General features: G+C 42.7%; 1 protein-coding gene across 1 annotated transcript; it reads left to right on the forward strand.

The window, feature by feature from the left end:
* Positions 1-24,044, forward strand: LOC136883558 (uncharacterized). The gene is made up of 6 exons (XM_067155939.2): positions 1-61; positions 6,414-6,519; positions 12,635-12,743; positions 13,104-13,189; positions 15,192-15,345; positions 19,921-24,044. The coding sequence occupies exons 2-6, from the start codon at positions 6,418-6,420 to the stop codon at positions 19,998-20,000; spliced, it is 531 nt and encodes a 176-aa protein (XP_067012040.2). The 5' UTR covers positions 1-61; positions 6,414-6,417; the 3' UTR covers positions 20,001-24,044.
* Positions 24,045-24,285: the final 241 nt, after the last annotated feature.

Raw genomic sequence — 24,285 nt, forward strand, 5'->3', positions numbered from 1 at the left:
CAAGTGTGATTGTTGTGCAGCTGTGAGGACCGTGCTACTGGACCTGCGCCTTTCGACCGAGGTAAGTTACAAGTGTGGCGGCTAGAAATATTCTAGAACTAGTCATCCTAAACTATTATTATTATTATTATTATTATTATTATTATTATTATTATTATTCAGATAACTGCCAAGTTGAGAATATGCTCATCTTCCTGGACTGTAGCGTGATAGCCAAGTGGCATAGTAGTAACAGGCTTTATATCACGACAGCCGTGGTTCGATTCCCCGCTAATACACGTGGGTTCTTAAATGAAAGGTCACGCCTTTGTGATTCGGATTTCAGATGAAACTGGAGGTTTCGATATTAAGTCATGACCCTCTGTGGGTGGTGGTGGGGATAGAATACACCTATGGTACCCCTTGTCCATCGTAAGAAGTGTCCCCATGGAGCTCTTTGATTTGGGAGCATGGGTTGACGACCAAGGTTCCACGAGCTGAGTCTTAAATTGGTCCTAATTAGTGACGGTATAATCGAATACAAAATAATCCTAGGCGACTTTAGATCGCCATAATACAATATGAACATTATTTTTTTCATGTCTAAATTCCTGAGCTACAATAATAATAATAATAATAATAATAATAATAATAATAATAATAATAATAATAATAATAATAATAATAATAATTTAGTTTACATCGAAAAGAGTAAATTCCAAGAAAATGTTTTATTCCTGCTCTGGCTCGTTTGGTGCTAATGAGGTAGACGATTTGGCAACTCTGACTGCGGCAGACGTAGTAAATCCTATTAGCCCCTAATAGGCATCGGGCTGAGAAGGCGTAACCTTCTAGGTGGCCCGCCCCTTCCCTACGGGAAGGGGAATGAAACACTTCCCCCTTGGCCTTGGCTGCTGGAGGGTAGTGGTGTGGTGTCCCCAACTATATCTCTGTGATCACATCAAACTCCTCTCACAGACCATAACAAAAGTACCCGATCTCGTAGCACTATGTGTTTATCCCTTTCTGTACACAGAACTACAAGAAATCATTCGCCGTTACCACAGCCCGACAATGGAATCTGTTATCGGCGGACATCAGGAGCATGTCCAGCAGCTTTGCTTTTAAACATGCCTGTGTCGAAATAATAGGCAAACATGCATGAATCATAATATTTTGGTCACAAAAACACCTCCTCCTATTTCCTCTTCCTCTCACAGTTCCTCTTCTTACTAATCCTTCTCGTCACTTCTCAATTGAAGGCGATATCTCGGTATCTACTTGAAATATATATAATCAGGGGTGGCCACTAACCTTACTTCTGGGAGCCGCAAATTTAGGAGACAAAAAAATTGGAAGCATGTTTAGAAAATGGTGTATAAAATGAAGACACGTTTTTCATTTTATAACAAATGAAGGAACATTTATTTTCTACACTACATAGAACATAATTTTTCAGGTACACATGAAGGAATAAGATTTTACTTTTGAGAAGTGCTTCTTTTGAGTGTTCATTTTTTCTGTTAGTTTTTTGAAATCTGGCTGATAATTATTGGTAAGCGCAGTTCGCACAAGTTCAATTAAATGTTCATCAGTTCGTTCAGATCGATATGTAGATTTAATGAATTTAATCGTTGAGTACAGTGAATCACATACATAAGTAGTCCCAAATATTGATAATAGTCTTTTAGCACAGTGTTTTGTTAGTGTATATTTCTTCTGGAATATTCTTACAAAATTCTATGGTAGAAATACCACTTCGTTTGAGTCCTTTTAGTCCTTCGTCCTCTTGCAGTTCTTGTAGCTCCAACTCTACAGCTGCTGTATCCTTTGTTATTGGTGAGGAAGCAGGACTACCAACAGGAAAAGGATTTTCCAGGAATGAAAATGAAGGTTTAAGTGATCTGCCACTGATTTCTTCGGCCAGACATTTTACTCACGTAATCTTCATTTTCCACCTGAACGTCAGGAAGGCTTTCAGTAATTTTCTTCAAACATTTGAAGTGAGAAAATGTTTTAGTCTGAAGGTCTTTCTCAAAAAGCTTCAACTTGCTATGAAAGCTAAATACAGTCTGGGCCAATTCAGAAATATCTTTACAAGGAAGATATTGCTTTGAGCGGGAGAGTATGTCAGTGAGGCTATACGTGAACGCGACTGGCTTCACCTCACGACACACTCTCCCGCTCAAAGCAATATCAAATGGAAGGCGCCGGAACTATCTTCATCTCCCATACCTTACAACTGACCTACAGCGCTAATAATGTTAAGCCGCGAGATGTCGTTAGATTCCATTAATTACTGTATATCATTTAATTTTACTCTAAGGTTGGTGTCAAGAGCCGCACAATACTGACTCAAGAGCCGCATGCGGCTCGCGAGCCACATTGTGGCTAGCCCTAACATATATGTTTGAAACTTTCCTGTAAGTAGTACAGCATATCTAGTGCTTATTATTCATATATTTTTAATGTACGTACTCTACGTAGGATGTGTGTTATATAGATGATGTGAATTCTTATGCATGACATGATTCTTCCTTATTATCAGTAGAGTTTGATTATTTTATTAATACTGTTATTATTGTTTTAATATTATTGTCATCAGTAGGTGTTCTAGGCTAAGACTTGTTAAGTGTAAGAAAGGGAGTACATCCCTAACTTTTCTAGAATAAAGAAAACTTTATTATTCCACTGTAACGCGTAGGAATTAGAAACAGGATATAGGCACTGTAATTTTGTGGTAGTCGATCTAATTGTACTGTCTCATTGTTTAGACGTGATTATTGTGTTTGAGGCTCCTTGAAGCTCATCTGCGCGCTAATCAATTTGAGTGAACACCCAGATTTCTTCGCAGGTAGTTATAACCTGACCGCCGAGGGGTCGGGGTGGTTGTTGCGTGCGTTTCATTGGGATGCTTGCTTTCCGAGTGATGTGAATTTCGACTTCAAACTAAACAGGAAGACGATTACAAACAGAGTAGTACCAAATACCGCTAAGAAAGGAAAAGAACTGTTCGTAAATCGGGCTAACCGAAATTCAAGTTAACCGATAAAACTTTTCATGACAAATAATGTATCCCTGCCGGGACCAAATAATTAACCGAGTTTTCGTCTTAAGAGTGTTTGTCCTAATTAGGTTTTACTGTACCACCCATCATTGAGAGGGCCATCTAGCGACATATGAACTGAACTTAAGTTACACGGAATCTTATTTAACACTAACTACGTAAGTTACGTCCCCTACAGGGTGAAAGAAATGAGAAATTAATCGGTATTAAAAATGTGATTATTGAGACTAGGTCCGCTTCTTTGGTGTAGTGGTTAGTGTGATTAGCTGCCACCTCCAGGGGCTCGGGTTCGATTCCCGCCCCTGCCACGAAATTTGAAAAGTGGTACGAGGGCTGAAACGGGGTCCACTCAGCATCGGGAGGTCGAGTGAGCAGAGGGAGTTCGATCCCCAACTCAGGTAGTTTTCAGTGATTTCCCACTTTTTCACCACGTATATGCCGGGTGGTACCTAACTTAACGCCACGGCTACTTTTTTCCCTATTCCTTGCCTATCCCTTCCAATATTCCCTTCCCGATACCCCCCTCCTCCACAAGGCCCGTGTTTAGCATAGCAGGTGAGGTATTGGCCTTCCTTCCCAGTTGTATCCTCGACCAAATGTCTCACCTTCCAGAACACTGCCTTTGAGGCTGTAGAGGTGGGATCCCTCGCTGAGTCCGAGGAAAAAACCGACCCTGGAGGGTAAACGGATTAAATAACTATTGCTGACACTAGTCTTCGTGTCCGACTCCTTGGCTGAATGGTCAGCGTTGAGGCCTTCGGTTCAGAGGGTCCCAGCATCGATTCCCGGCCGGGTCGGGGATTTTAATCGCATATGTTGGATTCTTCTGGCGCGGGGACTGGGTGTTCGTGTTTGTTCCGTCACTCTCTTCATATTCAGACAACACACCGCACTACCAACCACCAGAGAAACACACAATAGTGATTAAATCTCTCCATATATGGTTGGCGTCAGGAAGTGCATCCGGCAGTAAAACAGGCCCAAATCAATATGTGCGACACCGTTCGCAATCGCGACCCCACAAGTGTGGGAAAAGCAGTAGAAAAAGATAAAGAAGATTGGCACTAGTCTTCATACCCTTTTAAAATTCTCAAGAGATTAAGAATAATCCTTGAAATGTTGTGGAACATGACAAAAACTTATATTTCTGAAATCAAATTAACTTTTAACTGTATACTTCGAACGAGAGGAAACTATTTCGAGAAGTTCTGTTTTATTCCCAAGAAACCTATTGCAAATAAGAACATTTCAAATGTTCTCTTATACAAAAGTTCAGCTTTCACTAATTGCACACTCATTTTCTTTCGTCCACCTCCAGCTGCCGTCCACGGTGGCCCAGGTTCGATTTCGGATACTGCTAGAAACTTTGGAATTTTTGCTATGTTGTGAAAATGAAAGATGCAGCTCACATAGAATGGCGGTGTTCCTGTGCACCACCCCGGATTACATCAGCCGATACATTTTTATAGCCAGAATTTCGTTCAACTATTGCTTTTACTTAGTTAAGTTACCTGGCGGAGATATTTCTTGAAAATAATTGATCCACCCTTCTTCATTTGTCTTGAATAAGAGAAAGTCCTGCTTCACGAAATCTAGAAATCTGAAGTCCAAAACTTTTCGTTGTACACTAAGCAGTCATAAATTCCCTTTCGCTACCTTATTATAGGATTAGAACAATTAAAATACTGGTCATATATAGGGCCGTTAAGAAATCTATACCAGCTGCTGTCCTTAGTCAAAATAGCAGTAATATTTCCCACTCAGCAGGTTGGTAACCCTAGCTGGTGAGGGAGCGTACAGTAGTTACTGGGCAGTTATTTCGTCGCACCTAACGAACAGACAACGTTACAAACAAACTGACACAATTCATTACGGAATTCGGTGGTATGTGTTTGTGAAACGTTATCTCACAACATGTAGCGGTCACCAACTATAAATCTGCTCTCTGTGGAGGAAAGCAGGAGGTTCCTCCCTTCCCAATATTCGAACACTAGACAGTAATTCGACATTGTTTTTGAAAGTTTTAAAATTACATTTTACATTGTGAAAGTATTAAAATTACATTTGCATTTATATATTGTACTTAATTCTTATGCCAATTTTTCAAGATTTATTAGTGTCATTTTGCCTGCCTATTTAACATTCTTTTAGTCTCTAACGTCCGGTCGATACTAATAAGACTATCGTCACTATAAGAGGTATCCGTGTCAGTGCGACGTAAAGCAAATTAAAAATAATAAACCAATAAGACCCTCATTGGTCATTAAGGACATCTGCTTAGCTTTCTGGATATAAATATGTCGTATTGCTGGGGTCATCTGAAATTAGAGTCACGGAAGTGTAACCCTAGCAACCGTGCAGGTTGAGATGTAAAGTAGTGTTACCTAGCAACAGTGCAGGCAGTGATGTACGGTATTGTTACCTAGCAACCGTGCAGGCTGAGATTTAAAGTAGTGTTATCTAGCAACAGTGCAGACAGTGATGTAAGGTATTGTTACCTAGCAACCGTGCAGGCTCTGATGTAAAGTACTGTTACCTAGCAACCGTGCAGGCTGAGATTTAAAGTAGTGTTATCTAGCAACAGTGCAGGCAGTGATGTAAGGTATTGTTACCTAGCAACCGTGCAGGATGAGATGCAATGTACTGTTACCTAGCAACCGTGCAGGATGAGATGTGAAGTAGTGTTACCTAGCAACCGTGCAGGCTGAGATGTAATGTACTGTTACCTAGCAACCGTGCAGGATGAGATGTGAAGTAGTGTTACCTAGCAACCGTGCAGGCTGAGATGTAATGTACTGTTACCTAGCAACCGTGCAGACTGAGATGTAAAGTAATGTTATCTAGCAACCTGGCGGTCATCTGAAATTAGCAGCCTTTGATCGATGGTCAAGACCCAGACATATTTATCATCGTTCGATTTTCGCGAATGGAAAAGTGGTTTTCTTTTTTCCTCTATCTTTACGCCCAGCTGAGGAGCACAATTGAACTTACACGGTATACCAGATTTCGATGCTTTTTTTCTTTTCCCAAAATCTCTTTGCCATCTTGCTGAAATGTTCTGGTGTTCTTCAGTCCAGATTTTGTTGGCTCTAGTTTTATGTTTGTCTCTAAGTGATGATTGTGGACTCGTGTTGTGAATTTTGATATTTCTTGCACATTTTTGGCATTTCCTAGAGGCCTCGTTCCGTCTCATTTGGCTAATTACTTTTCGATTTTCAGCAAGAGGACGAGGTTGCGAATTCTTTTGATCCCTTTAGCATTGCTCATTCTAAGACTGACTGAAGAATTTCAATTTTCATTTCCCTAAAGTATATTTTCTTTATTTTCAGAATACCGATATAGCTCACAATATTATTATCTCTTACAGGAACATGATGGCAAACACAGAGAACAGTGATGAAGAAACTGTTGTTTGTTGCGCCCAAAAGGTCTCCCTGAAAACTGCAACCTTCTATCTTGGATTATGTCAAGCTGTAAGTAACAAATTATGAAACTGATGTTGGTTTGGATGAACCAGAGAAGGGTTAAAGTAGATTGTAATTTGGCGAATGATAATATTTTATTATGCCCTTCACTCAATTTTGAATACTGGTTTTATCTTCATGTCGATGTTCAAGCACAGTGAGCGATCCTGTGTACTAGCATTCACCAACCATGCAACTGTATTCGGTGTTGCGAACGCACCATGCTTATAAGTCGATAAAAATAAGCTCAAATATCACTAGAAAGTCACTAAGTATGAGAAAGATCTTTCAATAATATTTTCAACCACATGCTCGCACATACTTCCAAATTGATATTCACGGCAGTGACGACACCATCATAACTTAATCTATAGCAGATTTTAAACAATGTACTTACAGTTTCACCCGGTGACGCTTCGTGATAGTACAGTCATGGTTTTCACAAAAATACACTGGGACTAATCTAAACTAATAAGCAAAATTTAACTGGTATTTTACCGTCGTTGAAGTTTTATAGTTTCACTCGCATAGTGAGTGTACGTGCATCAACGACAAACGAGGAAAAATATTTGTCACGACGTATAACACACGTTATTCATGAATAATTCCACAGAACTCGCGAAACCTTCACCTATAATCCAATATATTACAATTGATTTCATACACTGGCTCTATTTTCATTAGCAAGACGATGTGCAAGTGGCTATGCTGTTAAGACGTTGATACTTTTTCTTGCAGTCTCTAGTGTCCCCCTGTGGGTGGGGGCGGTAGAATAACACCCACGGTATCCCCTGCCTGTCGTATGAAGCGACCAAAAGGGGCCCCAGGGGCTCTGAACTTTGGAGCGTGGGTTGGCGACCACGGGGCCAACTTGTGCTTCCACTTACTTGTGCCAGGCTCCTCACTTTCATCTGTCCTATCCGACCTCCCTTGGTCAACTCTTGTTCTTTTCAGACCCCGACGGTAATACGTATGGAGGCCTAGGAAGTCTTTCATTTTCACGCCCTTCGTGGCCCTTGTCTTCCTTTGGTTGATACCTTCATTTTTCGAAGTGTCGGATCCCTTACATTCTTTCCCTCTGATTAGTGTTATATAGAGGATGGTTGCCTAGTTGTACTTCCTCTTAAAACAATAATCACCACCACCACCACCGCAGTCTCTAGTGTGTGGCGCTGAAGACTTCGAGTGTCAAGTATTAAAACGAACACCCCTTACTTAAGCTAGCTGGCCTGTCGTCGTAAATGGCTGTCGGGGGAGGGGCCACAGCTCCGCCTCGAGGAAGCTTCAACTGTAAGCATCACCCAAGCGACCTTAAATTTCGCTGGAGATAGCTCCCTATCGCGCCGGCAAGGAAACCCAGCTCGCAGGAGAAGCTGAACTCCGGTAGTGCTAGCGGATTGTGGAGACAGCTGTACTTGGCTTGGCTTAGATATTCGCATTTTTTAAAACATTATAAAAAGCGTTCTAAAGAATAATAAGGAAATGTTAATGCGAAGTTCTTTACCCCAGGATGGGGTTCAGTGCACGCCACTGCGCCATGACGCACACCACAACACTAAAATATTCAGTAACAACTTCTGTACAGTACGAAAATAATAGAACACACACAATTATGCAATATACAACCAACTCACACTCAACACAAGACGAGTATGCACTGATTTAAAGCCTAAAAACACACGCGCAACAAATAAATACTGTAGATGACATCACTACAGCAGTGAGCTGCCGGCGGTTCACAGAGTGAGGGACTACACGAGCAACACAGAAGAAGGAAAATGAAGGAAGGCGACGAAGCAATGGCTGTTCCAGCCATTGTGCTTCCTCCCTAGGACTATATTTATGAAAAAGAAAATGTTATGTAGTTATTTTAATAACTCAGGTCAAAAATGCCTAATCCTTTTTACCTGACATTCATAATACATTACAAAGTACAGTATAATATTCCTCACGAGGAATTGTGGTTGTCTCAGCGAGGGTGTGTTCACTCCCTTTAAGTCCATAAGAGCAGCACTGTTTCCTTAACATGGAATGAGCTATAGGGGACTTTGGTTGATCAAACCTTGATGTTTATCTGTTATATGTTTAATATATATCAGTTATACATACAAATACAAGAAACATGATACCAAGAAGTACATCATTTACTGAAATTGCCAATGGCGGATAAAAAGCACCCACCGAGGCAGTTGGCAGTGTGAGGTTACATTCGGGAGATAGTGGGTTCGAATTCCACCATTGGCAGCACCGAATATGGTTTTCCGAGGTTTCACATTTTCACACCGTAATTAAGGCCACGCTAGCTAACTTGCCAACCTTGAATGTGTTAGTGCAACGTTAAACAAGCAGCACCAAAATAAACAGAAACAATTCAAAATTTATAATACATATTTAAAAATTGCTGAATAATAACATAGACAACAATGTCAGTTTAGTAAAATATTGAATCTTTGTATTTGCAGGTTTTTGCATTTGCATTTTCATTTGATATAATCCACAGTAAATTGTAATAAAAATTAGAAAATACAGTGACATTTATGGTTATAGCTTTAGGTAAGAAGTGAAAGGTTTAGTTTAGTTCAGTAATGTGTTATTTTACCTGGACAGATTAAAGCCGTCAGCCCTTCTCTTCCATCTAACCAGGCACATATATTATATTACACTAATTAGTTTTAATACAAACTGAATTAATAATAATAATACAAGTATGAAGAGTGATGAGATTAAATTAAGATGAAATAAATTAGATATAATAAAAGGAAAAATCTTAAAACTAACATCCAACATGTAAAAAAGAGGTAGTACATGAAATTTAATATCATTTGAAAAAAGAAACGGTTAAGAATTTTAAACTAATCTTCTTCCAGAGCAGGTTGTGAGTACCTGCATCAAGTTTAGAGATGATCCTTACTGGTGCATAAAATGTCTCCGAAGTGTTTCCTTGAAAGTGCAAATAGCCCTTAACCCTCTGATATTTTCGAGAAGGGGGTTTCATTCATGAATGAATTCTCGTAAATGGAAGTTCTATGGGTAGGTAAAGCAAGGATGGAATTGTTGGTAGATTAGTGTTAAGACTGTCATAAGAAGAGAGGAATTTGAAATATGAAGTAAGGTAAGATGGCTGTGAAGAATGAAAGATTTTGTGGAGATGGCATAGGGTATGCACAGTGGGACGGATTTCTAGTCGGGACAAGGATAGGTAGTTATATGGTCATAGTACCGTAGGTTACAGACGTATCTCACACATGCATTTTGACTACGTTGTAATCTACTCAATAACTTGCACCCAGCATCTCTATAAACCGCGTCACGATAGTCGAAATGAGAAAAACCAGAGTTTCTACAAGCATTTTTTGAGTTTTTCAGGAAATACGTATTTATACCCGCGCAACATGTGCAGTGCAGCCAATGTTTTTGGATGATGCTTGTAATATTTGTTTTTCATTGACATGTCATCATCGAATGTAACGCCTAGGACTTTTACTGATGACGTGAATGGTATGTCAGTATTATATAATATTGCGGATGGAATCTTTGGTCGATTGATCTTAGCGAGTAATTTTGGGTATGCAAGGATGATGGCTTGAGATTTTGGTGGGTTTAACGTAAGACCACATCTCGAAGACCAAGAAGAAAATTATGTTTGATTCTAATTGATTTTATCTATAGCCGAAAATATTACATGTGGAGTGTGTTGATGTATATTTGTACATCAGCGTAAATATGGTATTTGCAGTGCGCTAGGTTTTGGGTGACATCATTAATTTAAATAGAAACAAGAAGGGGTCCTAACACTGACCCTTGGGGCACACCACACTGCACGGAGCACCAAGTTGATTTGTTTTTCCTATCTGTAACACACTGCCGACGGCCATGCAGGTAGGAATGCAACCAAAGGAGGGCACTATCCGAGAATGGAGGGAATACAATTTCGAGAAAAAATGTGAATGTCAACAGAGTCAAAAGCTTTCAGTGGCGTATGCTGGGATCAAGACGTGGGCTTCCACTAGACTTATGTTACCCCTTTTCGATAGTTGGTTTAGTGAACGTTAAACCTTAAGCGGTTTGAGCTGCAGCCAATAGCCAACGGAGAAGTCTGCTGTGTTGTCAAGGCTGCTTCACAAGCTAATGTCCTGGCCTCTGTCACTGCCAATATTCAACACCTGATCAGTCGAGATGGTAGCCTATGGTTTAGCAAACTGAAGTGCGGCTTTGTGGCTGAATGGATAGAATGCTTGCCTTTGGTCCAATGGCCCCTATTCAATTTTAAGAATCAACCTCCTCATACTGTAATTCCCGTGGCTTCGGGACTAGGTGTTTATAAAGTCTTCGCCATTTATTTTATTGTCATTAGGTCACCACCAACCCTATAAAGATGCCATGCACCATTATTATTATTATTATTATTATTATTATTATTATTATTATTATTATTATTATTATTATTATCATTATCATTAAATAAAGATGCTGAATTTTACAGCGGCTGTACTCATCGTTCACTGGTTAATTAGCTTCCTCGGGAGTGGTGGTGTCCGACCCATGATCACTGGGTCGATTCCAACCAACAAAACAGAACACTAAACCTGCAAGACTGCATTTCATTTTAGCAGATCTACCTATAAAACTACATTACTCCTATAACAGCAGCCCTGCAGTGTAGAAGTAAACGGGAGTGAAATACCATCACTCTGTTATCTATATAATAAAGTCAGAAGTATGAAGTGAGGAAGTACATACGTTGAATAACGCATGGTTGATAGCAGTGGCGATCTGACGGACCGAAGCCTAGCACACCTATCCCCCCGGTCCCCGCGCCTTTCAGGCATACAGCAGCAAGGCGCTTGAGGTGAGTCGCGGGGAGAGGGAAGAGAGTCTGGGCTGCAATATCAGTCTCCGACGCCTTGCTCTCAGAAATATGTGCGACGCTATTCCTCATTGCTTTCAAGGTTTGTAAATGGAACAATGTGTCAGATGCTTACATTATAATGTACTTTGGATTTCCATTGCTCGCACTTGAGGTCTGGGCTTCACTGATAGCCTTGGTAGCCATCAGTATACGCCACTGAAAGCTTTGTTCGAGTCTAGACGTATTCAAAATGTCACTTTTTGTTTTCCATTGTTACTCGAATGTCTTCTATGACCAACAATAGCGCCGTTGTAGTAGTGTGTGCTTGACGAAAACCAGATTGTAGTGGATGAAGTAAGTGACGTAAGTTGTAAGCCGTCATGTAGTCTGTTCTTTATCTATGCGCGATGAACTCTACACTTTGGATAAAGCAGAAAGTATGCAGATGGCTCTGTAGTCAGATGGTTCAGAAAGGGAAGCTCCTTTGCTTTAGAGGACAAGTAATGTGGTGTCGTGAGTATCAGACAGAACCCCTGAGCGCTTTCAGTTCCCAGTCGAACTCCTCGGTACTGATGTTGAAGGACTTCCATCAGCTCCATCGTCTTGTTAGGGACTGTCCCTCTCACACCGACCATGAGACCCCTCACTTCCACGTCGTCCAGCTCGTATTTATTCATATAATACGGCACTGTAGGCAGGTAGACTTCTTTTCTGTCTACTTCGTCTGGTTGGTCAGAAAGCGTTTCAAATCTTAGTGTGGCGTCAAATGTATATAGTTCTTTCTCTTTAATGACGATGGTGGAGGAACTAGTAAGACTGGTGAGGGTTAGCACTTCGCATAAATTCCCTTCGCGATGTAGTAGTGCCTCGTTCGTGACGAGGTCTACATTCTACGACACACTCACGTTTCAAAAGGTTTCATTCCGTTCATTGAGGAAGCCTTGTGATTCTAGTCTTGACGCCGTGAAATAGCACAGTTAACATATCTAGACCCCGGGTGTTTAGGCAATAATAGATTAGAACGCACTCTAATTTGGTTATTAGGAGTGGTCGTTTATCCCGTTTTTCAGTTACGTAGCAGAAATAACATAAAATCTAGGGGTTCTGATGGGCGTACCACTTATGTTTATGTAAAACCCACAGCACAACCACCTGAAACTCCGCACTTGACGAGATAATGCTGCACGAAGTCACGATTGCTCTTCCGTAGTGTTGTCTGATATACGCTTTGTACGATATATTCATGTTTTGATTACGTTCCATGTCTACTTGCAGCTGTCCTATGGGTGCATTCTGATATTCTGCATTTGGACGGCCATGGATGTTTCAAACAACGTCAGAGATACTGGAAACTTTTCACATCTGGACGAAAAGACCAGAAAACGTAAGTTCAGTTTTTCACCAATGGAATGAAAATCGATTAGCTTCTTTAATCTCTGTTGATCTTGTTTCTTCTGAAGTAACTTACTTGGCATCTTGACTGGCTAACCATGAAGTCCAAGGATACGTTTCACAGATTTAATATGCTCCAAATTTTCGTACACCATCTATGTTCTGGCTTAATTGTCTTAAATCTACAGCAAAAATATCGCTGTATCAGGGGTAAGATTCTGAATTGAGTAATCCGCACATCTTGGGTCACAATTTACAAATAATGAACAAAGAACATGCAATTTATGTTTTCCTATGTCATACCGAATTATTAATATAATGATCATAATCATTATTCTGCTTTCTTTTTCAGAGTACCTAATTGTACTATCGATAGCGGCCGTCGTGATTGGCTTAAATATAATCTGCGGAATGATGCTGGCGTATGGTGCTAGAAAGGTGAGTGTGGAGCCACTGCATTAAGGAGTAGCGTGTTATCTTTCAGGGCACTTAGAAGAGAAACAGAGACCTTAGTTTATATCTGAAAAATAGACTTCTGAGATGCTACGTCTTCTCCAATTGGTTCTATGGAGTTGACACTCGGGCCATGCAAGAAAAAAGAGATCGACTATACGTCATATTATTAGAGTATACTCATCCCGGGGAAGGTAATGTCGTTTCTGAGAGGTGAAAGGTCTGACAACTCCAAGTGGACAGCAGGCTCCTCTTCATGGCAGAGGGTCAGCTCACGTTTTTATGGCAACCATACTCCTACTCCAGGGTCTCTCAGGGTGCACTGCGCGGCGTAAGGTGCAAAAGACGACTTCGCTAGGTTGACCAGCGTGCAGGCCCCCCACTCCTGGATTTTGAGCAATAGCGCTCTCTCCCTCATTCCCTACAACTGTCTTGCTCCTCTGTCGCTCCGCCTGTCTACCCCTTCCTCACTTGCTCTGCGGTGCTCCATCATCCGAGCAGAGTTGAGCCGAGCTTATCCGAGCCACCCCGAGACAAAACACTGGTCCAAACCGAGCCGAGTCGGGCCGATGGGCAGCGCACAGAACTCCTCCCCCCCAAATTGCACGTATGAGACTTTGGCCGTTTGAGAGGCCCTGCCCTACTCCCTTCTGTGCAGCTAGGCAGGCAGTAAATTGGCCCTCCCTGCGCTAGCTTTCAGACTAGTTTATTTATCGTATGATGAATGTATGTACATATATATAGTTTTAGGATAAATGTGCGTAGTCACAAGTCCGTACAATACTACAACTCTAGGCCTAGTTTTTTGATCCAATCAACTGCTTCATCCGATGTACGGTGAATGTCGATTATCTTTCCTTGGAAAGATCGAATTGGGCAGTCAGCAACAATGTGGTGGATTGACTGAGAAGGGGCACCACAATCACAATTTGTAGAGCTAGTCCAACTCCATTTGCACAGTAGATAACCACATCTGCCTTGTCCAGTTCTGATCAGAGCACTGATTTTTGAGAATGAAGCGATACTTCACGCAAGGTATGCATATTTTCGGTTGCCCAAATTCTCGTGTACTGGGAGTTAATGTGCCGGCCCCGTGGTGTAGGGGTAGCGTGCCTGCCTCTTACCCGGAGGCCCCGGGTTGATTCCTGGCCAGGTCAGGGATTTTTACCTGGACCTGAGGGGTGGTTCGAGGTCCACTCAGCCTACGTGATTAAAATTGAGGAGCTATCTGACGGTAAGATAGCGGCTCCGGTCTAGAAAGCCAAGAATAACGGCCGATAGGATTCGTCGTGCTGACCACACGACACCTCGTAATTTGCAGGCCTTCGGGATGGGCAGCGGTCGCTTGGTAGGCCAAGGCCCTTCAAGGGCTGTAGTGCCATGGAGTTTTGTTTTTGGGTTGGGAGTTAATGAAGCCACTGAGATAGAATCTTGCTTCATCTGTGCGTAGCTTTGCCTCTTTCAGCGCTTTATGTGTGGACCCAATTTGCTCCTAGTCCTTGCGACAAACGTCTTACAGAATTCCACGGAGCTCTCTCAATGTGCTGCTGAACAACGCGAAGGAGAGTATCAGTAATTAATTTCGGTTTCCCCACATCGTTCTCTATCGCCCGTGTCACGAAACCTGCGTACAAGATCATACAAAGAAGATCACCTGGTAAGGGTTCATCAGGAAATCGAGGTCTCCGTTTTTCTACACATCTCTCATAACTTTTGCACTCAAAATAAGCCTCCAACAAAGCTACCCCTTGTGCGCGTAAAATGCATTGTCGCCCGCTTGACCTTTTATGTCTCACTCTGCGAAAGGCAACTGCTGCATTAATCTGATAAAATTACAATCGGTTTTGCCATGTCTGATAACAGGTCATAACCAAGCTTGCCAACTTAGTTCGTCAGATGCATGCGCCACATTTTTCAAAGTTAGAGCCTGGTGACTTTTTAATATAATTATACTCTGTGCTGACACTGTTCTTTGTGTATTTCTTAGGAGGACCCGGCGTTTATCAGACCATGGATACCCTTCGAAATGGTATTCATGGTGGTGCTGATCTTTTTATATATCATGGCAGCTGTCGGCTCGTTCAGCAATGGCAACCCTCAGATGGGAACATTCCTGATCTTCCTTCTTATAGCGGACACAGGTAAGTTATATATACATTTTGTGTTTACTCTTATAACGATGCTGCTTTGTCTGTAATAACTATACCTGTAACATTACAATGTGGAGCCAAAAGTCATGGGAAGACACTGAATGTTATATTAATAACGATTTGCTCCTCCACGACCGCTCAAAACGACAGCAATACGGCATCATCTTGGAGGGATATAGACACGCGCATCTTGCACTGCTACCCACAACCGCTCTTGTGTTGGTGCGGGGTTCATGGAGCGCACACCAGCATCGACAGCATCCCATAAATGCTCGAAGATCAGTGAAACTGGAGGGCCAGTCCATGCTCCTCCAACCACCTGCGTGCCACGACAGAGCGTTGTCCTGTTGAAACATGACATCTCCAGCAGGGTACTCAGGGCCAGAAAGGGATGCAGGTGGGCTGAAAGGATGTTCACATAATGTGCACCTGTCAGCGCCCACTGCAGCCGGACAGTGGGATCTAATTGCAACCATGGGAACGGCGCCCATGCCAGAAATGATCCATATCCCACCTGGACACAACCTTGTTGACCATCAGGATCCATAGATTCATGGGGCATACGCCACACCCTCACGCGCCCATCAGCTCAATGCAACTGGAACCGGTATTAATCGGACCATACCACACGCCTCAACTCTTTCATGGCCCACTGACGATGTTCGCGGGCCTATGCACGTCGTTGAGCTCTGTGTCTAGGTGTCATCAAAGGGACACGAGTTGGTCCTCGACTGATGAAGCCTGTGCGGTGCAGTTACCTCCTTGCAGTCCTGGTAGAAATGGCTTCCCGACTCCCAACATTCAGATGAGCGGTGATCTGACTGATAGTAGCCCGTCGAGTGCCCAGTATTGTTCTGCGCGGGCGACGTGTTGACCGTTCGTTAAACACCTGTGGTCTTCCCGTGCGGCGGTTTTATTCACTCTGCGATATTGAAGATCCACCCTCGACACTGTTGACGTCGGAAACCCGAATTCGCGTGTAATTTCCGCAATGCTATGACCCATGCACCGTGCGCCGATGATCATCCCACTCGCGACACTGCAGTCTGTGACAGACTGCTCAGCTACGCCGCAGCTAGCTGTAACGCTCAGCGGCCATACACGGCACAATTCTAATGGGACACCCGTTCCCGTGGCTTTTGGCCAGTCAGTGTAAAAGTAGCGTTTTGACAAATAGGACTGGAGGGACTTGCCATTATACGGTGTTGATACATTCCTGCATTCCCTTCTCTTCAGCTTCACTTGTTCATTCGTTCAGACCGCTCACAAGTGAAAGGTTTGGCAACTCCAAGCAACACACGCCGCCGGCAGGTTTATCTCCATGGCAACCGCAGTGGGGTCCACGTTCCCATGGCAACCATACCCCCTAACCCCTTCTTCCCACCCAACCAAGCAGGCAGTGAACGGACCTCCAGGAACAGTCAGAACACATCTTTCATCAATTTTACGACTACAGAAAAGGAGTTTTGTGCAGTACTATTATTATAATTTATTTGTTTAGTTATTTACATTTTATGGCCTTCAGCGCTCCACTTCAGTCAGTTTTATAAAAGAAAGGGTTTTCAGTTTCCTGCCAGGCCAGTACTTCTTTATTCTCTTGGACCTTAACTTTCTATTCTTTTACGCGTCTATTTGGTGTCTGATTGTGAGTTTCCTGATTTTGTATGTTTTGTTTCTTAAATCTTCTATTATAAACTATAGTTCCCTTAATTCTTCCTTGATTTCTGTATTTAAACTAATGTTGCTCGAACTGTTCCACAATTTTTAATAGTTCCCCTCTGGTATCATGAATAGATGTCCAAAGAACGAAAATCGTTTCCTTCAGACGTGGTCCGCTGTCTGAATGAAAGATGGCAGGGAAAACCGGAGTATCCGGAGAAAAACCTGTCCCGTCTCCACTGTGACCAGCACAAATCTCACATGGTATGACCGAGATTTGAACCGCTGAACACAGCGATGAGAGGCCGGCGTGGTGTTGCCTGAGCCACGGAAGGTCTTTAAATACTGTTTCTATTAAATATGTACATTTGCCAACTATTTTGATTCACTGTTCTTCTATTGTGATTTTATTTACGAGTGGTGCGTAGTAAATATGATTTCTATCTATTTCTATTTTCTGCGCAATTTCCTGTAGTGATTTCACTTGTTGTTTGACAGGTCGGCAAGGTAATCAGCGAATCCCAGGCAGTAGAAATTCATGTTATCTTCGTATCTTCAGTTTTGATGTTCTTAGTGTTATCCTCGTACCAGTATCTCCTGCACTCCAAAGCACAGTCGAACAGGAATTCTCGCTGCCTTACACCTGTTCTTATGAGGAATGCTCAGGAAATTTCCCTCTGAACTTGGCTTTACATTTTGTGTTTGTTACGGTGTGTTCTAGAAGCCTCCGTGGCTCAGGTGGCAGCGCGTCGGCTTCTCACCGCTGGGTTCCGTGGTTCAAATCCCGGTCACTCCATATGAGATTTGTGCTGCACGAAGCAGAGACGGGACCGGTTTTTCTCTAGGTACTCTGGCTTTTTCTGTCATCTTTCATTCCAGCAACACTCTCCAATATAATTTCATTTCATCTGCCAGTCATTAATTATTGCCCCAGAGGAGTGCGACAGGCTTTGGCACCCGGCACAATTCCTATCCTCGCCGCAAGATCGGGGCTTCATTCATTCCTGACTCGGTCACTGACTGGAAAATAGTTTGTAGGTTTTCATTTTCACGGTGTGTTCGATAAATTTGATTAATTTTGGGAGGAGTCCGAAATTTCTGAAGCTTTTCAGTATTGAAGGTCTATGGATACGGTCTAAACGTCTTATTTAAGTTACAAAGGTTATTGTAAGAGGCCTGTTTTATTTAATGTATTATTATTATTATTATTATTATTATTATTATTATTATTGTCTACGTAGACTCATTAGTTAGCAATGGTCTTCTTGTTCTTATCTTCACAATACTTCCTCATCCTCTCGCTATTGGTCCTGTGTTCACGCATTGAGTATCAAATTTCTTGCCGTCTGGTTGGTTTCATCGATGTGAAGTTGTATGAGTTGATTTTCTGTCTCTGTAGTTCTTTTAGTTGTCCGTAGTTCAATATTAACTTCTGTGAGGTCCTTATGGGCGTGTACTAGCCGGCGTACTTTCGCTTTTGCCGGGCTCCATTGATGATGATGGTCCTTTTAAACATGAATAGTTTTTGGGCTTTAATTAGCGTCATTAATTTAGCGTAGACAGTTTATCGTGGACAGAAAACCGTCAGTGTGGTAACCAAGCAACCAATGTTCTTTCTCACGTTATTACCGTGTGCCACAGCACTGCCTTCTATATACAGTAGGTACAAATGTCGCCGTGTTTTAAACGAGTTCCCACTGTCTTTGAGTGGCGTTTCATCTAGGTCATAGCTAAGCCCCTTACACACGGTAACGTCACCGAAGGCAAGAAATTTTTTTCTCATAATACGAATATGAATGGCCATAAACATGCGTTCTAAATCAGCAACCATTTTGTTGGACGTAGATCTTGATAGGTGGCGCTATCTTGTAACATGGCATAGGAATGTTGTGTGCTGGATCAGCTGCCATATTGTTGGACGTAGATCTTGATAGGTGGAGCTATCTTGTAACATGGCATAGGAATGTTGTGTGCTGGATCAGCTGCCATATTGTTGGACGTAGATCTTGATAGGTGGAGCTATCTTGTAACATGGCATAGGAATGTTGTGTGCAGGATTAGCTGCCATATTGTTGGACGTTGGTCTTGATGCTATATATTTTTTCGATTTATCAGAACTCTGTATCTGCCCTATGGATGGAGTGAAAGGATATATACCGGGCGAGTTGGCCGTGCGGTTAGGGGCGCGCAGCTGTGCGCTTGCATTCGGGAGATAGTGGGTTTGATCCCCACTGTCGGCAGCCCTGAAGAAGGTTTTCCGTGGTTTTCTATTCTCACAATAGGCAAATGCTGGGGCTGTACCTTAATTAAGGAAACGGCCGCTTCCTTCCCACTCGTAGCCCATCGCCGTCATGAGACCTATCTGTGTTGCTGCAATGTAAAGCAAGTTGTAAAACAGACTATGTGTGTCTTCTGAATGTCGTAATAGGCTAACCTAAAATTACTACAATGGAACGCGCAATCCGCAGTATCTCAGAGTCAGTCTTTTAAACGAATTATATGATACGAATGCTGCCATTTGTGCAATATCTAGGGATCGAACCCACATATCTTCAGCCCCTGAGGTCAACCAGCTACTATCATATGCGTTTTCGACTTGATGTTGAGATACTAGTTGGAGAAAAATCAGCTCCATACTTTTTTTCTTGACAATTTGTTTCACGTTGACAGACATGGGTAGGTCTAATGGCGACGATGGTGGGATGGGAAAAATGGGAAACCACGGAAAACCATCCTGAGGGTTGCCAAACGTGGGGTTCGAACACAGTATCCCCCAAACCACTCAGCCACTCACTCGGTGCTCCATATCCTCTTCTCAGGCTCAACTAATAATTTTCAATCATATTAAGACTGGATTTACCGAATTCAAAACGGCTGCCTTTCATGCTATGTTTCTTTTCCTTTCAGTCAATGGGCTCCGTGGAATCATGTTGGTGAAGAAATATCTTAAGAAGCTGAAGGAGACGGGTGTGACAACGAGCGCTTGAAGATCTGCAACAAGGGACTTTGAGGAAGAGCAGACGGCGTGTGATCTGCTTCAGCTGAAGGATTGCCGGTGTCAAGGAGTTGTGTGTTTCAGAGACGGATGCCAGTGCTTGTAATTTTAAAGAAGTTTGGACATAATTAGTTAAAATTACATCAGCTTCAAAACTTCAATGATCAAGAAGGACTTTTTGTGCAGTTTTTCAGGAGAGAGCTACTGTACATAAGAAATTATTTTCTCGTCTTGTGACGTTTGAAGGACTCCGTTCGTGCTTCCATGTTGAAGGACTTATATCACGACTGCTTAGTAACTGTTGGGACTGGAGCAGACAGATTCCTGTGAAACTTGGCTGAATGACAAACTAATGTCATCATCATCATAATCATCATCATCATCATCATCATGTTTTTTCTTTACAATTTGCTTTACGTCACACCGACACAGGTAGGTCTCATGGTAATGATGGGATAGGAAAGGCATAGGAGTGGGAAGGAAGCGGCCGTTGCCTTTATTGAGGTACAGCTGCAGCATTTGCCTAGTGCGGAAATGGGAAAGCAAGGAAAACCAACTTCAGGGCTGCCGACAGTGGGGTTCGAACCGACTATCCCCGGATGCAAGCTCACAGCTGCGTGCCCCTAACCGCACGGGTAACTCGCCCGGTATCATCATCATCATCATCATGTCCGATTCGTTGGCTGAATGGTGAGCGTACTGGCCTTCGGTTCAGAGGGTCCCGGGTTCGATTTCCGGCCGGGTCGGGGATTTTAACCTTAATTGGTTAATTCCAATGGCTCAGGGATTGGGTGTGTGTGGCGTATTCAACATTAGAAATCATCCTAGATAGGGCCCTCATCTTCACAGACATGCAGTTCGCCTAATAGGCCGTCTACTAGAAAAAGACCTGCACCAGGCCTCTCCGGAGGTCATACGCTATTATTTATTTATTAGCTTGATGAAGGTTTGTTCATCCTCAACTCTTCTCAGCACGTTCATGTTGCTCACACTATCGCTCCTGAACCATATTTCACAGCCACCACAGTAGTTTCCTTCTCTCTTTCGGACAGTCACCTGTGCGAGGGCAATATTGCTAAAACGCAATATTTAATGAACTGACAAGTACAACTGTATTCCATTCCTTCAATACAGTCACCCGAAAAGTCGGGAAGTCGATCCAGACGGTTGGCAAGGCGTTCTCTGTCGATGATTGCGCGGGGTACATATGCCCCGTCAGGTAATCGGTGGCCTCGGACGGGTTCCTTCAACTTCGGAAACAGGTTGAGGTTACGACGACTCATATCCGGCGAGTACGTAGGGTGTTTGAAGACCTCCCAAAGCCACCGCTGCCATAACAGCTTTACATTGTTTCCGACATGACAGTGTGTGTTGCCATGCAACACGCTAGGGCGATCGTTTAGCAATAAATGTTGACGTTTGCGCCGCAGAGCCCGATGCAGATGTCGCTCCAGAAATTGGCAATCGCAGTCACGGTTGACAGTTTTCCCCTCAGGCACAGCACGCGTAAGACTAACACCCTTGTAGTCGTATGCCATAATCCACATAAGCTTCACCCGACAGGGTTCCTATCGAAATTTCTGTGGACGTGGCGAACCTGGGCGACGCCATTCACTCAACTGACGCTTTAATTCAGGCACGTAGGCTCGTACCCACGTCTCAACAATGGCGAAAATACGCTGCAGAAATGAGTCTCCTTCGTTGCGGTACTTGTCCAGGTGGATGCCAGCCAGTGCATACCGTGCCATTTCTGTACTTGATGTGGAACATAAAGGGATGGGGATGGAAGTTCCCTCGTGTTAAGACATTTCGTCACAATGATTGATAACAGACCATCCACTACGAATAATTCCCGGACAGTTCATCGATGGTCTACGGACACAAGACCACTCACGGTGTCGATCTGATCTTGAGGAATGGACGGCCGACCTGTACGGTGTAAATTCGCGGTCACATTCCGATCCGCACGACACGCCTTGACCTATCGTAACACCGTTCTATATGGCAATGTATTCTCGCCACAGGCTTCACGTAATCATCGATAAAATTCTGATGCATTTTTGCCACTGGTAACCTCGATATTAATCCAGGAATGCTGATCTTTTCAGAACGCAGTTTTGGAGGGTGAAATCGACGCTGTTCACTTCAACCCCACACAGCAACGACACTCCCAACTGGATGACGGTCAACTCCACACTGTATGTCGATAACAGCGCCACCTGATCGCTCACATATCCTATCTGCGCATGCCCAATCTACTGCGAGTGTCACTACCTTATTTACAACCCTCTGATAACCACTCCCCAGACGAAACAAGTTCACACGCGAGTCCAAACCAAGTTAGGGACAATCAGTTTTATTTCGTCGCCACCACCACTCAGTAACGAGATACCCTCCAGGGATTTATGACCTGCAACTTTGTACGGGAAGTACGAACACATTCTTTGTCCAGTAGCTGTCCTCATTTTAGTGAACCAGGATTCCAATACAAGAAGCGCTCAAAATGATCACAATATGCCACATCTGTTCCTGCAGTATCCGTAACGGCGTACCTGACTGCAGACTTCATCCTAAAAACGAACTAATGCTCCCATTGCATATAACTAAAACAGCGCAGCTACTAGATGTTCGACTGTTCACGATCATAGGGACTTTTAGTATTGATTTGGTGTGCAATATCCACCCTTCATCCCTCCGGTAACTTCCCACACGTTTAGGATCGCACTGTAGAATCTAGATAATCCAATAGCACGAGCGAGGAAACTCCTCTTCACAACCACTCGTTCCTCTTATTTTTGTGGGCATGCAGCGATGTTCTGATGTCTTAGTTCATCCTTAGACACCGGTAGTGGAGGCCGGTGGACTCTAAGATCGACGGGGGTGGGGGGTGTGCGGCCACAGTACTTTCCCCCCCAAATCTTTCTTTGCTACATAACAGTACCAGCACACTCATTCAAGTCTTTTGCGCGAAACCAAGCTAATTAACTGCTGCGAACCTTCACAAAACGCGAATCAAAATTGCTGGTCTCAAATATTACACATCAATGTAATTATTTATTATTTTTCTTCTTAAAATATAAATAATAGAAAGGTCATAAATTATTATTTTATTTTATTGTATTGTATGCAACCGTGGAGATTTGGCTGGCGCATGCTCGTGTAGGGGTTTGTGAGGACATCTTTACTGCTACACTGCTACGAGATCTGCCTAAATGAAAGCCTCTTCCCGCACCCTCCCCCCCCCCCCCCGAAACCGTCGACCTGCGCGCTTCCCCAATACACCTCAACCCCCTCACCGATACTGTATTCTCGGACGGAAGCTCGAGAGTACCTGCCTTTATTTACCAGTGAACTGCGCAGTGAAACTCAGTCAGCTAAGTTTGATAACTTATTGCCGAACAGTCTTCCTTATTAATGAGAATTTACAGTTTTACAATAAAATGTAATTTTGTTAGCATTATTCGAGTCCAATATTTTGACTTCAAATGTCGAGAGAAAATACGAAAAAAACTTTTTCGTTTCGTAGGAAGGACACAGCTCGGGAGTCCTCAAGGGCCGGCCGCTAATGGACACCGGACATACAGGGAGTGTCGTCTAGCCCAATGTCCAGTTATGTAGCAAGAGTAACATAAATTCAAGGGGTTCTAATAGGCCGTACCCCTAATGTTCATACAAAGCCCATAGCATAACCGTTGTGCAAGCAGTTGTATACTTGTTACTCACATCAATAAGTTTGAATTCTCTCCTATTACTGCATAAATACCAGAAGTATATTCATCATTCTACCAGGTTTCATAACAATCTGAGTGTTCCAACCCGACAGTCTCTTGGAAGTATTGATGATAACGTGTTTAGTAGTGTACGGCAAATACTGATATTTACTTAACATGAATCATAACGCAGTACATATTGATAAGTTAGATTACTGTATATAATAGAATAAGCTTTGTGAGTATTTCTAGAAATGTCTGTTAAGTAAAACTGACTGTGATTTTAACTTTTACTGTAATACCTAACTGAATATTAAAAATATTCAATGTACTAAATTAGTAATATTATTTACATCCACTTGTGATATTTACAACCTTGCAGCTCTAATGTTTTTTTTCTTGTTTAATGTCTAAAACATTTCTTAGCAAAGTAGGGGCCCCACACTACGAAAAACGTAAACTTAAGTAATTTTCTCAATTGTGCTGAAAGTTGAAGGGCTAAAGGGCTCGGAAAGGTTTCAAATTGTGGGTCTCTATCAAACTAAAAAAACATATTTTGAAAATAAC

Source organism: Anabrus simplex, chromosome 11, assembly GCF_040414725.1.
Source record: "Anabrus simplex isolate iqAnaSimp1 chromosome 11, ASM4041472v1, whole genome shotgun sequence".
NCBI classification, from domain to species: domain Eukaryota; kingdom Metazoa; phylum Arthropoda; class Insecta; order Orthoptera; family Tettigoniidae; genus Anabrus; species Anabrus simplex.